The sequence below is a fragment of the Apium graveolens genome, chromosome 9 (genome assembly GCF_009905375.1).
Source record: "Apium graveolens cultivar Ventura chromosome 9, ASM990537v1, whole genome shotgun sequence".
Taxonomy (NCBI): Eukaryota; Viridiplantae; Streptophyta; class Magnoliopsida; order Apiales; family Apiaceae; genus Apium; species Apium graveolens.
Genome location: NC_133655.1, coordinates 197,627,807 through 197,643,189, shown reverse-complemented (window position 1 = coordinate 197,643,189; position 15,383 = coordinate 197,627,807). Strand labels below are relative to the sequence as shown.

At 44.2% G+C, this 15,383-nt stretch overlaps 2 protein-coding genes across 2 annotated transcripts; one reads left to right on the top strand and one right to left on the bottom strand.

Annotated features, from left to right (window-relative positions):
* Window positions 1-262: 262 nt before the first annotated feature.
* LOC141685838 (uncharacterized) lies at window positions 263-1,256 on the top strand. Its single transcript, XM_074490918.1, has 2 exons — window positions 263-466; window positions 651-1,256. Exons 1-2 carry the CDS (start codon window positions 263-265, stop codon window positions 1,254-1,256), a joined length of 810 nt encoding a protein of 269 aa, XP_074347019.1.
* Window positions 1,257-14,362: 13,106 nt separating this feature from the next.
* Window positions 14,363-15,322, bottom strand: LOC141685837 (uncharacterized). Its single transcript, XM_074490917.1, has one exon. The coding sequence runs from the start codon at window positions 15,320-15,322 to the stop codon at window positions 14,363-14,365; it is 960 nt and encodes a 319-aa protein (XP_074347018.1).
* Between the last annotated feature and the right edge of the window lie 61 nt (window positions 15,323-15,383).

Below are 15,383 nucleotides of genomic sequence, written 5' to 3'. Positions count from 1 at the left end.
TACCAGTTAGTAATCCTACGACCAGGAAATATTTAAGTTTAGAGTTATCATCTTTTAGGTCTCATTATTATGATCTCATCATAATCCATAAAAAGCTTTACTCTAAACTATGGTATATCTTATTTAAACAATTAACTAGATAAAGCCCGCAATAAAACCAAAACAAGTCTTTTATTAATATCAATGAAATCAAAACAGATTACATAAAAGTTATTCCTAAATTATCATACATGATTGGACTTAGGACACATCTCTTTCACATATGTCCGCAAAAGCCCTAGCTCACAAAATCATAAGACAAGGGTACTACTGGCCTACTATCCACCAGGATGCAATAGAATTCGTGAAAAAATGCAAGAAATGCCAGCTTTTCAGCAATGTGACCCGGATGAGCCCAGTCCTACCCTCTTCAGTCTTGTCACCAATCCCATTTGCTATATGGGGCATTGATATCATGAGACCTCAGGTACTTGCTAGTCTCAATTGATTATATGACCAAATGGGTAGAGGCAAAAGCTATGAGAACGATAAACCAGTAAGATTGCATCAAGTTCATGGACAACATCTTGATGAGGTTCGGGATCCCAAGAGTACTGGTCTCGGATAATGGGCCACAGTTCGTCGGATTAGAATTTGAATCCTATATTCAGGAACGAGGTATCCGACAGAAAAAGTCATCTGTAGCCTACCCTCAAGGGAATGGCCAAGTCGAAGTAACCAATCGAATACTTCTCCGGGAGATCGAGAAGAGGCTCAGGGAAAGCAAAACCAAATGGCCAGAAGAGTTGCCTAATGTATTCTGGGCATACAAAACAAGCCCCCAAACAAGCACAGGAGAAACCCCCTTCAAACTGGCTTATGGAACTGAAGCTATGCTACCAATTGAAATAGGATCCCCTTCCCTTCGAGCAATCAATTTTGATGAGATAGCGAATGAGGAGGGGCTCAGAACAAATATTGACCTAATCGATGAAGTCCGAGACCAGGCGGTGGCAAGAATGGAAAAGTATAAGGAAAAAACTAAAGAGCACTTCAGCAAGAAGTTCCGGGTCAAGAACTTTCAAGTTGGAGACTTCGTCCTTCGAGACACGGAAGCTTCATATCCCATAAACTTTGGGAAGCTAATGCCAAGGTGGGAAGGCCCATACAAAGTCAAGGAAGTTCTAAGGCCAGGAACATATAAGCTCATGAATATGGATGAATCCGAGGTCCCAAACACTTGGCATGGACTCAGGCTCAGAAAATTTTACCAATAGAAGAAGCAACCAAAAGCAACCAAAAACTGTTGCCTATGGCAAGCAACCAATCTAGGATCCTATATTTTATATGAAGAAAATCTCAAGTCAATGAAAAGAATTTTCCTTTCTTAGAAAGTTATTACTTTTAAATTACTAGTAAACAAAGCAAAAAACAATCCGGATATATTCTTATAACCAGGTTGGAAGCAAAAAACAAAAGCAACCACTATTTGCTTAGATAATTTCTAAGTAAATAGAGCAATCATCAATCCGGGTTGGTATCATACCCGGATTGAAAGCAAATTTAAAAGCAAAAATCAACCCGGATAAGCATTCGAATCTGGGTTGAAAAGCAAATTTAAAAGCAAAAATCAACCCGGATAAGCATTCGAATCCGGGTTGAAAACAACCATCATGTACTCAGATTATTCTCTAAGTACATAAATCGAATAAGCAAACATCAATCCGGGTTAGTAATATACCCGGATTGGGAGCAAATTTAGAAGCAAAAATCAACCCGGATAAGCAATAGAATCCGGATTGAAAACAACCAACACGTAATCAGAATTATTTTCTATGTACATAAAGATAAGCAAACATCAATCCGGGTTGGTATCATACCCGGATTGAAAGTAAATTCAAAAGCAAAGTCCACCCGAATAAGGCTTCATACCCGGAACAACCCGGCTATAAACCCAATCCGGGTTGGGGGACATACCCACAGTCTGTATTAAAAGCATAAATAGTTCCGGACGAAGTATCCTACCCGGACAAGAAGAAAAGCGAACGTTTCCTAAAACGGAAGTACGAGGAAAAAGAAGTAAAGTTTAAAACATAATCCAGAATGCCATCAATCCGGAACCAATCCAAATATTAAAATAGTTCAAATTCAAATACGAAAATCACAAATCCTAAGAAACGAGAATTACATGGGCAAGGCCCAAAAAGCTTAACAAAGCTGTACCAGATCTAAAGGAAGCTAGGGTTGGGGCCGCCATAAGGTTCCGGTTCCCCCTTACCGTGCTCAACAGCTGCCTTGGCCGCCAGGAATTCTTGGATAAAGCTATCCCAGAAAGCAAAGGGGTCGGTTTTAATATGCCGTTCAACAACAACCCAGGATCTGCGAACCTCGGGCACCCCGGCTTGGGCAACCTCAAAGTCATACACATCACTGGCCTTGAACTCAGCAATTATGGCTTCCTTGTTCAAATCCTCCTTAACAGCAAGCTCGCCCTTCAGCTTCTCCACCTCCTTAGAAAGACCATCAGCCCGGTCCTGTTCTTCCTTTAGCTTCTCGTTCAATCCAGATTCCACCATCCGGAAGCTCTTCTGGGCCTCGTCAAGCTCATCCTTCAAGTTATCAGCCCGTAACTTCTCAGCCCTAGTCCGGTTGTAGGCCTCCCGGATCTCCGTGAAAGCAACGTCCGAACAGATGGATATGGCGCTCTCGAGCTGAGAAAAGACAAAAAAGAAACTAAGTACAGAATAAAGTGGGGGACATAGCCCGGAACTAAAACCATGGAAATTTAATTAACTGCCCCCACTGTCCAGTTACCCTCTTCAAAGAAGCAACCATGTTGTATCCTTCAACTTCTTCCCAGTCTTCCTCAGAGGGGATGCTAGACATGAACCCGGCTAGATCGACCAAAGTCTTGGTCCCTATCTTCACAGCGCCCCTGTCTGGTCCGTTTCCTTCTAATTCACAGATGACCCGGTCGGAGACAACAGCTATGCCCCGAGGGGGCTTACCCGGAACCGACTTTCTCCTTTTAGAAGCGGGGGCCTCATCCCCAGAAATCTCCAGGACATCCGGTTCATCAGTCAGTGGCACATTGGCCGGATCGGCCACGTTCCGGGGGGCAGAAGACTCGGCTCCCCCCTTAGCATCTGCGGATCCGGATCCGGTCCCAGGAGCCTCCTTTGTTGTCTTGTAAGCCAGGCCCAAAGAGTTGAAAGCTGCTGCATAAGCTGAAGAAGACATTATTGCCCTGAAGGAAGGATTGTAATGCGGCAAACCTACAAGAGAAAAATGAGAACTGTCAGGATGGAGACAATAAATCCACTGGACTAAGCAACCAAAATCGGAAAACAAATACGACAAGGACCCGGACCAATTAACAGCATTTTCAGCATAATCTAAAAAGGGAAAACATGCCAAGACCCGGATCAACACGCAAAGTAGTAAACCCGGGTCAAGGGACAGCAAATAAGGCCGTGATCCGGATCAACATGCAAAGCAAGAGATCCGGGTCGACTGGAAAGGAACAATTCAGGTCGGCGAGGAACTTACATCCAAGTTGGAACAACAATTTGTGATTCATAAAAGTGTCCCGGGTTGGCTGGAACCCGAGACTACCACAAAATTTCCTTATTTGATCAACAACCTCCCCCTCCAAGATTTCCGGGTTGAACTTTGTTTGAGCTTCCCTAATGGTGAAATAGGGGAGGAATTTCAGGTCGAAGCCTTTTAATATTATAATCTCCCCGTTCCAATGTTTCAACAAGGTCTGGTGCATGACTGGCTTAGCCCTACCCGGACGGAAGCCATACTCGGCTGCCCGGAACCTAAGCTCATAAAAGGGTTTCTGGCTCGATCTAGAGAGATAGAAAATCTGATGGAACAATTTGAAAGTGGGTAGGAGCCCGGCCTTGTTACAACGGGCTATGAACCAGGTCATAGACTTAATGCCGTTTGGGGTGATTTGCATTGAGGAAATCTTGAAAATGTACTTACGCAAATGTTTAATAAACATGTGGCAACGAGGGCTCCACCCGGATCTTAAGTGCTCCAGCCATACTGGGACGAAGCCATCCGAGGGACGGTGGAAAATCCTCTCTTGAGGTTCTGGCCACCTCCACTCAATATCAGGAATTAACTGAAATGTGGCCCAGATTGCTTTGTCCATGTCGACCGGGTCGGCTTCCGCATAGAAGTCCTTCAATTGGTAGTGATCTCGGCTAATTGCGAACGCAACAAAAGCATCCTCTAGAGCACCCTGATCGTACACTCCCGGATGGCCATCCTCATGCCTCTCATATCTAACCCGGGCATAGTAAATGCTATTTTCGAACTCGGTAGGTTTCCTGACAAAGTGGTATTTAATATTGGACTAACGACTTTCAGGTGTAAAGATAACCGAGTTTTCCGGAAGCCGCTTAAACTGGAAACTAGAAATTGTTTCCACAGATCTGGACCCCTTCTTCACCATCTCGCCCCGGGTCTGTTCTCTTCCGGAAGAATCCGGCTCACTATCATTTCCAGAAAAAGATGGGTAGCAGTTAAAGACTCTCCTAGCCCGCTCCTTGGTCCGGACCATATACCTATTAAAATGAAGGTCAGTTAGCCTGGGCCCTACAGATTTTTATTTGTTTTGCTAAACGGTCCGGATCAAGTACGTTATGTTAGTTTTACCATAACCTAATGATACGGACCACCAATGCAAGTCCAACCCAGAAAAACATCAACGATCCTGATCATGTTAACTACAAGCCAAAAAATCAAAAAGTCACGAACCCGGATCTTGATGCCAAACACCCTGATCCGGATCCTAAGCAACCAAAAACACCTTAAAAACCCCAAGTCATGCAATTCTACCAAAAAACTATCCTAGATCCGGGTTTAGAACCTCCTACCCGGATCAGAGTCAAAACACTTAACCACAAACAACTACGCCAAAGATCAATCAGTAAAATCTATGCTTTTCATATATACATACACTTATTTTCCTCAAGAACACGAAGAACAGCCTTGTGAAACCCAGAAAAATTGAACAAAATCAAGCCAAAAATGAAACACCTTTACAGATCTAGACAAAAAACCACAAATAAATCATGGCACCCAAACTCAAAACAGCAAAGACTAACAAATCTTAGTTCCAAACCAAAATCTACAACAAGATCAAAGCATGCAAAAGTTTGGGGAAAAGTACAAAAAAAATCGAAAATGAAAAGGCAAGAAGAGAGGGCTTACAGATCGGTCAAAGACGAGAGCAAGAAAAGGCTAAACGGCGGTGGAAAATCAAGCAGCAATCACTCCAAAGCTTCGAAGAAACTCCGAGAGAATTGAGAAAGAAAAGAGGAAGAATAAGTGACTATTCGTTTTTGGGGGAGAATAAAAAATAAAACGAAAGGGGGGAGGCAGCATTTTATAGGCACACGGGGTAACTCCCCCTGCCACGTGGCACCCAGAAACTGGTTCACCCAATAGTTACAAAAAAAATGTGTGTATATATGTATTTATATATACACATTAAACTGCATTAAACCCCATAATCATTATGGGGCCGATTTTCTAGGAAAATAACTGAAGAAATTCAAATTCATGGGGGGAAAATTAGCAAAAAATGTTACAAATTCCACAATCTACGCAGAATCTGCAGCCTCCTACCCGGATCGTGGAGACCTACCCGTAAAAAGGGAATCCGGACCTAGGAGACATCAAAAGTTTAAGAAATTTCTCCCCAAGGCAACATTATTTCTCTACCTCAATCCGGATTTGTCCCTATAACCCTAATCCGGATTAGGAGGTAACAGGGAAGCAGATTTTTTCACAAACTTCTTCTACCTTAATCCGGATTGGTATCTACTACACCAGATCCGGATTGGGAGGCAACCAGGGGCAGAAAGTTTTCTAAGGCACCAAAATTCTTCTACCTTAATCCGGATTGGTATCTACTATACCAGATCCGGATTGGAAGGCAACCAGGGGCACAAAGTTTTCTAAGGCACCAAAATTCTTCTACCTTAATCCGGATTGGTATCTACTACACCAGATCCGGATTGGGAGGCAACCAGGAGCAGAAATTTTCTAAGGCACCAAAATTCTTCTACCTTAATCCGGATAGGTATCAACTACACCATATCCGGATTGGGGGGAAACCAGGAGCATAAATTTTTCTCCTAGAGCAACAGCTATATGACAATAATCTACTCCCTCATCCAGAAAATCTGCATAAGGGAGTGAGGGGCAAATGATAGGGTATAAACGACCTGGCTAGGATTCAATCTAGATCTAAAGGGTATCGAGATTAACCGACGGACTGAGACACCCCTCTCCCAGAACAACCAAGTGGAGAGACCAGGCCCGGTCCAACCCATGACCCGGGTCATCTGCCAACCCGGTTCTAACCAGGGACCTGGATCACCTGCCTACCAGGATCCAGCCCATGACCTGGATCATTTGCCTACCTTGATCTGGATCAGGGCCAAGATCGCCATCAAGGGGGGTCCCTGCAAGCACATGCACATTCCACAACCCGCCAAGGAAGGGTACATGGGCACGTGATGATGACAGCTGTCAACAACCAACATACCAGACAAATACGGCATATGTCAGAAGGCCGTTAGGATACCCTGAAGGTGGTCCTCCCCTGGACACGTGTAAGCAATCCACCCAAACCAGGCGTCCTCTGCTTCCAAGATCCAACGACCCTGATTTAGAGGTAACAACCCCTAAACCCTACCTCTTGGCTATATATACCCCCAAGGGTGAAGGGTTTAGAGGTTAGAAAAACATTCACCCTTTTATACAATCACTATCTCGCACTCATATACACACACATCAACCTTTCTATTACATATATACATCTTTAACTTCTCCAAAACCCTATTCTCATTCTTACACCGGAGGCGTCGTGGGAGCCAAACCCTCCTTCCGGTGTTGTTTTGCAGATACCCAACCAGCAGCCACACCTCATTTATACCCAGATGGTCCAGGAACGGCGTCAGACGGAGCCGCCCCTCTCACCGGAGTTATCAGTTCATGTGCACACTAATCAGATAAACGAATATGAATTACAATGGATTCAGGCTTAATGACAACTTGGACAATAATGTATTAGTGAAACATACCAAAGTTAACCCCCAATTCATCAAGAAAAAATATTTATAGAAGCCCCTAACTCTTTCCTACGATCTTAAGTTTTGATGGCCACATTCAAGGCCGAAAGAATTAAAGTTCCATACCAATAATCCACTTAAAAAATATCACTTCTAAAATGATCCTGAACATTCATAATAAACTTATTTGAAATAATATGGTGCAATTTAATTACAAGTTTAAGAACATAGTCAAATATTTTTTTTCTTTTGTGTGTGTCGAAAATCAATTATTTATTAAAAACAATAATTATTTATTTGTGTGGGCGTACAAAGAAATTAAATACATAGATATTTATCAATAAATATATTTAGATACGCAATTTCACACAAAATATATAGGAAACAAGCTACATTCGCTGTTTCTTCCTACAAGAAACTTGCAACAACCTACAGAGAAGGATAATTGTTTCTGTAAATACCTCAAGTAATGTTTTGACAATAGTTGCTGTCCGACAGCCACCAAGTAAGTAGGTTCTTAAAATATCAGTTATACATGTTTCGTCAAATCCATGTGGTAGCTTCACATAATTCAAGTTATAAAATGGAGACGGTAAATTTTGAAGAAAGTCCAAAATAGAAGAAAATGCCTACAAAAAAAAATTGAGTAACATATAAAGCATCAACCTAATGAATTTCACTTGAATCTCTATTTCAAAATGCTCCGACACATATTAAACAAAGTAGTGAATCAGTTGCTCATGTGTTTTCTTTCCAGGGCATCTAATTTAGGAGGAAACAAGATCACTTAGAGAAGCTAATGAGAATTTTTAATCCATGCAACGCTAACTAAAAACAGATAAACCACTATCCACCTGAAAATTTTGGAGGGATTATATGTGATAATCCCAATTCACCCCGGGGTACTCTCCTTGCTGGGCCTGGACTCAAGCACCTTTTTGGCAGAAATGACGGCGGCGTGCGGTGTAACTGTAGGGTGGGAATCTACAAAACAGAACCGGAGGGGGGTGGCGTCCCCGCGGCACCTCCGGTGTGAGAATGAGAGAGGGTTTTGAAGGAGAAAAGGGGCAAAACGGGAATTATGCAAGTGTTTTATGGTGTGTATGCGTGTGTGTCTAAGTATACCTGAGAGAGAGTGTGTAACCTGTAGCCTTCCTTTTTTCCTACCTTTTATAGGCCTCCTAATAGGGTTTAGGGGTTTGTACCTTTTAATCTGGACCATAGGCGTGTCTTTTGTACTGTAGGGCGTGTGGACGCCTAGGATGCGCCGAAGTACTGTCGAATCCGGACCGTAGGAATGTTCTGGATCCGGGGTATCTGGATGGTGGTGATGTTGCCACGCGTCCTGGGCTCTCCAAGGTTAAAGTTGAGTGCTTCCTAGGATTTTTTTACTGGGCCCTGTGCCTCTGTTATTGGGCCTGTACTAATATAGGCTATCATTTTCCCCCATTCCCTTATGCGGGTTTGCCCGGATGGGGGAGTAGATTAGTTATCATTGTGCCGCAACGCCTTAGGAAAAAATTTGGGGGTTTATTTGATTTGTTTCCCCCTAACCCCGGGGTCAAATGGGAATGAGAGTCCGGGGTTGACTTGGCTAGTCACTTGATGTTAGTCCAAGATGGGATTCCTTAAAGTACTTAGAAAAATTTTGGGGGTTTATTTGATTTTTTGCCCTTAACCCCGGGGTAAAATGGGAATGAGACTCCGGGGTTGACTTGGCTAGTCGCTTGATGTTAGTCCAAGGTGGGATTCCTTGAAGTACTTAGAAAAGTTTTGAAGGTTTATTTGATTTGTTGCCCCCTAACTCCGGGGTCAAATGGGGATGAGACTCCAGGGTTGACTTGGCTAGTCATTTGATTTGAAATTTGAATTTTGGGCAAGGTTTGGCGGGTAAGGACAACCCTGACATTTGATTTGACCGGACTCTGAAAAGCTGACGCTGCAAATCCGGAGCGTCAGGTGACTGTTAGGATTCCAGCCGGGGCCAAAGATGAACACATTTTATGCGTATCTTTTGAGTGTACAGTTTTTAATTTCCCCCTTTTTTCTCCTAAAAAGTCGCGCACACGTAATGATTATGTGACAAGTCGTGTAATAACTACTGTGCAGTTACTTTCTGGGACCAATCGGGGTGGGGGGTTAATTTTTACCCCGAAAAACCTTTCATCTTTCACCTGCCCCTCTTCCTTCTATAAATACCATCCTCTTCCCTTTCTTTTTTCTTTTACGCGATAAAGGAGTTTGAGAGAGAGACTGAAAAATCAAAACCTTTGGAGAGACATTTCTGCGAGATTGAAGCCTTCATTTTTTCTCCTGCTAATTTGTAAGTTCTTGTCTCCTTTCTTGATTTTTCATGCTCTTCCACCATGAATGTCATTGTTTTGTACAGATTTTGCTTCGCTACTGTGTACTTTTTGTTCGAGTTTTTGTTTCTCCATTCTTCCTTGTTTTTGTGACTGCTTTGTTGTTTTGACCTTGAATCTGTGTAGTTGTGTGGGTTTTGTACGGTTTTTACGGTGGTTTTGTGATTGATTTGTGTAAATAACATAGGTTTTGCTAGTTTAACATGCGAAAAAGTGGGTTTTTAGTAGTGTAAAAAGTTGAAGAGCCCGGGGTGTGTTCTTCATATGTGTTTTTGGTTATATGTGTACGTATATGTCGTAGATCTTGTTTTTGGGCTAAGATTTGTACACGATTTGTTTTTAAAACTCTTCTGTTCTTTATTTTGTTCTTGTTGTTGGGTTCGGGTTTGGCATTGACTCCGGGGTGCGTTTATATAGATACACATAGTATATGCCAGGTAGCCACTTTAAGTGTACTGCTACCCTTAGAAATCGGTACCCCGAGCGGCCTACCGGCTTAGGTGAACTAAACGCATTCTATCCTTCTTCCTCTTCTTCCAGTAGTAGCTCCGTAGAGATGCCTCCTCGAGTTGACCAGCCTCAGTAGGTTCTAGCCCAGACTTTAGTCCTAGGCCCCGGGGGTACCTTGTCTAATCCGGATGGGTCTTGGGAAGATGTAGATGAATACTTCGTCCAGTTCCGAATAAACCCTAAGCCCTTGGGATTTTATTATAAATATTTATCCGAGGTGTATGGGGGCCCGGATGGGTTAGGCGGTAGGGAGCCCTATGCCGAGGATGACATGAACAAGAAGTTTTATACCGCCCCGGGGACCAGGTACGAGTGTGGGGCGATTCACAAAAAGATCCAGGACAAGTATACAGATGCCGAGGTAGATGGTGCCCTTAGGATTGCATTTAACCTTGAGGATAAATATGAAAGAAGATGGCCCGAGAGTCACGAGAGGGTGTATCACAGACCGGGGGGGGATGGGTTGGTATTCCCTTAGAGCATCTCCGGGGCATGCGCCTCAGATTACATCAATTCACCAAATCTCTATGTCGGGATGTGTAAAGGATTCCTTTCACCCAACTGGCCCCGAATTTGGTGAAGTGGATAAGTTGGTTTTTATCCTGTTGCCATGCCAAGAACTACCTCCCCACCTTCAAACTTTTCCACCATATTTTTAAGATCAAGAGATCCACCTCCCGGCCAATATATGAGTTCTTGTTTAGGATCGAGGACTGCGGATATCCTTCAGATAAGATGGTACTCCTGGTCAGCATGTTGACATCACTTAAGGGGTTGCACCGCGAGTTTATCTTTGTCCGGGGTAGGGATTTGGAGTTCATGCCACTCCATAAGCTCGAAATTAAAACAGATAAATTTCCGGTCCAGCGGCTCGGGCAAGCAGCTCTCGCGATGGTTTATGCCTTCTGTGGGGCACTTGGGACGCAATGTACCCGGGACACCTTTAATAGCAATGAAAATATGCATGCTGCCGGCTGTAAGTCTTTTGTTTTAGCTTTATTTCGTTGCTCTAACTTTTATTTTTTGCTTGTATCCGGGACTGATATCTTGTTTCTTTTTCAGGTATTTCCAAGTTAATTCCTTATCCCCCGAACATGTCTGCTCAGCTCAAGGATTTGTCAGCCAAGCTGCGAAGGATTGGAGGAGTGACGGGTGTGGATCTCGGGAAGAAGAAGGTTGGTGAGGGCAAAGAGGCGGCCCAGAAGGATGCCCCGACTAGGACGGGGAGGACTACTATTGTTATCAATGAACCCCGGGGCCGAGGATGTACAGCAGAGGGATACGATGAGGGTCCCAGCGCCCCGAAAGAGGAAGAGTGCCCCTGCAGGTTCCGGGGAGAAAGGAGGAGAAGGGTCCGAGGGCCATGCTTCCAAGAACGCTGTTGTTGAGCTGGCCCCGGATACCCGGAGACCCTGAAGGCTTTGCTGGCTAGCTTTACTCCGAACACTCGCCGGAAGGAGCTCTTTGAGAATTATGCCAGCACCGCCGAAAGGAAGAAGTACAGAAAGGAGCCCCTTGATGACTTCCTGGTCGGACTTCAGGAGGAGATTACCGCTGTAAGTTTTTTCTTGTAATATTTTGGTTTTGCCCTTGCCTTTTTTCTGTATCCGTATCATCTAAACGTGATGTGTAATAATTTCAGGCTAACTCTCGGGTTGCTGGATTGGTTTGCATAACCCGAAGCCTAGAGGCGAAGGCTGATGCTGCTGAGGTTTATAAGATTGGGGCTGAGAACCTGTCCTGGGGGATCAAAGAGCCGTGGGAGGCTAACGTAAAGGAGGTGGATGCGCACAAGAAGCTTATAGCTGAGCTTCGGGAGAGGCAGGACCGGGCCGAAGCTTCAGTCCGGGAAATGAGGGCGGAAAATAAGAAGTTGAAAGATGACCTTGTCGCCCGGCCCACTCCCAAAGAGGTCCTGGCTGGGTTCCAGGGTACTCCGGCGTACTTTGAGGAGCTGAATGATAAACCTTTGGAGAAGATCCAGATTTGTTGGAGGGTTGCCTCTAAGTACCTGGGTGAGAATCCTCAGGGCACGATTGATGTCTTCCTAGAGAAGTACATCGAGGAGGAGACTCGGATGGAGCAGGAAGCAGAAGCCATCCTGGCAAGGGATTTCGGTGCCGGAACTTCCAGCAACGCCCCTCCTCTCCCCGAATCTCCACTCGCCCAGCAGGCTCCGATTCCAGAAGATGATCCGGAGTAGCCTCCCTCTCCTCCTGCCGAGCCTGCAGCAGAAGCTTGAAGACTTTGCTATTTTTTGGCATGTAATTTCCGTTTCCTTGTTTTTAGTTTATGCAATTCCGAACTGAGCCTTTTGGCTTCTTTAACTTGTTTGTAATCAAGATATTGTGGTTTTCCCCCGGGGGTGTGTTTCCTCGGGGCAGTTTAATGTAGTGTCCTTCATTCTCTTCCTTCATATTGATTTGCATATGAGAATTTCTAACTTAGGAATTCAGGAATAGTTAGGAATTTTCCTAAGCACGCATGGGCTGTGTTTTTGCAGACCCTGGGGTAAATTTCTAATTTATATTAATTTTTATATGTGCACATGGGTTGTGCCTTTATATGACCCCGGGATGGGGTAGAATTTCCAATCAATAGAAATTTTCTAGGTACACATTGGCTGTGTTTATGCAGACCCCTGGATGGGGTAAAATTTTAACTTATAAATTTTTTTTAAGTACTCATGGGCTGAGTTTTTATAGGACCCCGGGTAGGGGTAAAATAGAAATTTTCTAAGTACACATGGGCAGTGTTTATGCAGACCCCTGGATGGGGTAAAATTTTTAACTTATAAAAATTTTCTTAGTACTCATGGGCTGAGTTTTATAGGACCCCGGGTAGGGGTAAAATAGAAATTTTCTAAGTACACATGGGCTGTGTTTATGCAGACCCCTGGATGAGGTAAAATTTTTAACTTATAAAAATTTTCTTAGAACTCATGGGCTGGGTTTTTATAGGACCCCGGGTAGGGGTAAAATAGAAATTTTCTAAGTACACATGGGCTGTGTTTATTTAAATTTGATGGCAAATAAAGAAGCAACATAATGAAATTGATTCAAGCTATGAAACACTTAAAGTAGTGTTTTTCATTTAAATTGAAAGCAAAAATTACATTCTAGGGTGAATGAGAATAGCGTTTACATTAAAATATCACATTATAGATGTAGAAATGTTTCCAGAATGTGCACCTTTCTCTTATTGGTAGAACTTCCTTAACTGGGTTCCGTGCCAGGTATTGGGGACCTCGGTCCCGCTGAGGTAGTTCAGCTTGTAAGTTCCCGGCCGGAGCACTTCCTTGATTATGTAGGGGCCTTCCCAGTTCGGCTGCAGTTTCCCTTGGTTAGTTGGGTCCGAGGATTCGGTGTCCCGGAGTACTAGATCTCCCACCACATATTCTCTTATCTTGGCCTTCTTCGCAAAGTAAAGCTTTGTTTTTTCCTTGTAGCTTTCCATTTTTTCTACAGCCCGGTCTCTTACTTCATCCAAGAGTTCAAGATTGGTTTTAAGGCCTTCTATATTGGAGACTTCATCAAAGTTGACCACTTTATGAGAAGGGGACCCAGTTTCCACTGGTAGCCAAGCCTCGGTGCCGTAGGAAAGTTTAAATGGAGTCTCACCGGTTGCAGTCTGGGAGGTGGTTCTGTAGGACCATAAAACCTTCGGGAGCTCGTCTGGCTAGTTCTTCTTAGACTTTTCCAACCTTTTTTCCAAACCTCGCAGTAGGGTCTTGTTTGTGACCTCGACTTGTCCATTCCCTTGCGGATAGGATACAGATGCTTTCTTGTGCTTTATCCTGAGCTCTTTCAGATAGGCTTCAAAATCCGAACCCACGAACTGCGGCCCGTTATCCGAGATCAGAACCATTGGAATCCCGAACCTCATTACAATCGAATCGATGAATTTGAAGCAGTCCTGCTGGTTGATGGTCCTCATGGCCTTGACCTCTGCCCATTTGGTCATATAATCAATCGCTACCAGTACGTAACGTAAATCCCCCTTCTCCCGGGGAAAAGGACCCATGATATCAATTCCCCAAACGGCGAATGAGACCGGGGATAGAACAGACCCGGGGAGGCTCAGACTTTGCTTTGGTACATTGCTGAATTTTTGACACTTGCTGCATTTCTTCACATAGGCAATTGCATCGGCGTGGATGGTGGGCCAATAATAGCCTTGTCTAATGACTTTATAGGCTAGAGCTTTTGCGGCCAAGTGATCTCCTCAGATTCCCTCGTGTACCTCCCGAAGACAATAATCTGCCTTGTCCGGGTCAACACATTTTAGAGTCGGGGTAGAGAAGGTTTGCCTGTATAGCTTATTATCTTCTAGAAAGAAACGGGAAGCCTTATACTTGAGGTAACGCGCCTTGTTTTGGTCTTCTGGCAGGGTCTCATCCTTAAGATAAGCTATTTAAGGAGTCATCCAGTTGTCCGGGCTGCTAACGCATAAGACTTCGGGCCGGTCGGTGCTGGGTGCCCCGAGCTCCTCGAAGTAGACTGAGCTGCTTAAATCCGAAGTATTCTGGATGAGCTTGGTTAGCTCATCTGCCTTCACATTTTCTTCTCTGTTTATTTGCAAGATGGTTGAGTCTCGGATGGTTTCAAGGATAGCCCTCACCATTTCCCGATATCGAGCTAGCTTGGGGTCCTTCGCAATATATTCACCGTTGGTCTGTCTTACCACAATTTGAGAATCACTATAGATGGTTAAACGCCTTACCCCAAGAGATTTGGCTAGCCTGAGTCCGGAGAGGAGAGCTTCATATTCAGCCTGGTTGTTTGTTGCTTTGAAGGCGAAGGTTATGGCTTGCTGGATTGTGAATCCGCCCGGGCTGGAAAGGATCAGGCCAGCCCCGGACCTCTCAGCTGTTGCCCAACCATCAACATATAATGTCCAAGAATTTCTGTTGCTAGTCTCCTTTTCTTCTCCGGATTGGATTTTAGGTGTCTCTGGGGCTTCGGGAAAGGTGCATTTCATGACGAATTCGGCCAACGCCTGGGATTTTATAGTCGTCCTTAGAATAAATTTGATGTTGAACTGGCTCAATTCAATCACCCAATTGACCAATCTCCCGGAGGCATCTGGCTTGTGAATGATTTTCCAAAGTGGTTGATTAGTGATCACCCTGATTTCCCGGCCTTGAAAATATTGCCTTAACTTCCTGCTGGAGTGCACAAGAGCCAGGGCGAATTTCTCCAAGTTTGGGTATCGGGTTTCAGCGTCCTTCAGGACTTGACTTACATAGTATACCGGGATTTGTGAACCATTTTCCTCCCGGATGAGTGCAGAGGATAACGCTCTTTCTTCGGCTGCAATATAGAGATAAAGAGGCTCCCCGGGCTTTGCTTTTGAAAGAATAGGCGGGTTCATCAGGTGTTGTTTGACTTCTGTAAATGCTATTTGGAAATCCGGGGTCCAGTCGATTAGCTTT

Excerpts from the sequence above, each read along its gene's own strand:
- LOC141685838 (XM_074490918.1), top strand. The coding sequence starts at position 263 with ATGTCCGCAAAAGCCCTAGCTCACAAAATCATAAGACAAGGGTACTAC. Across the intron at positions 467-650 it reads TTGATATCATGAGACCTCAG|GAACGAGGTATCCGACAGAA; the intron begins GTACTTGCTAGT and ends TCCTATATTCAG.
- LOC141685837 (XM_074490917.1), bottom strand. The coding sequence starts at position 15,322 with ATGAACCCGCCTATTCTTTCAAAAGCAAAGCCCGGGGAGCCTCTTTAT.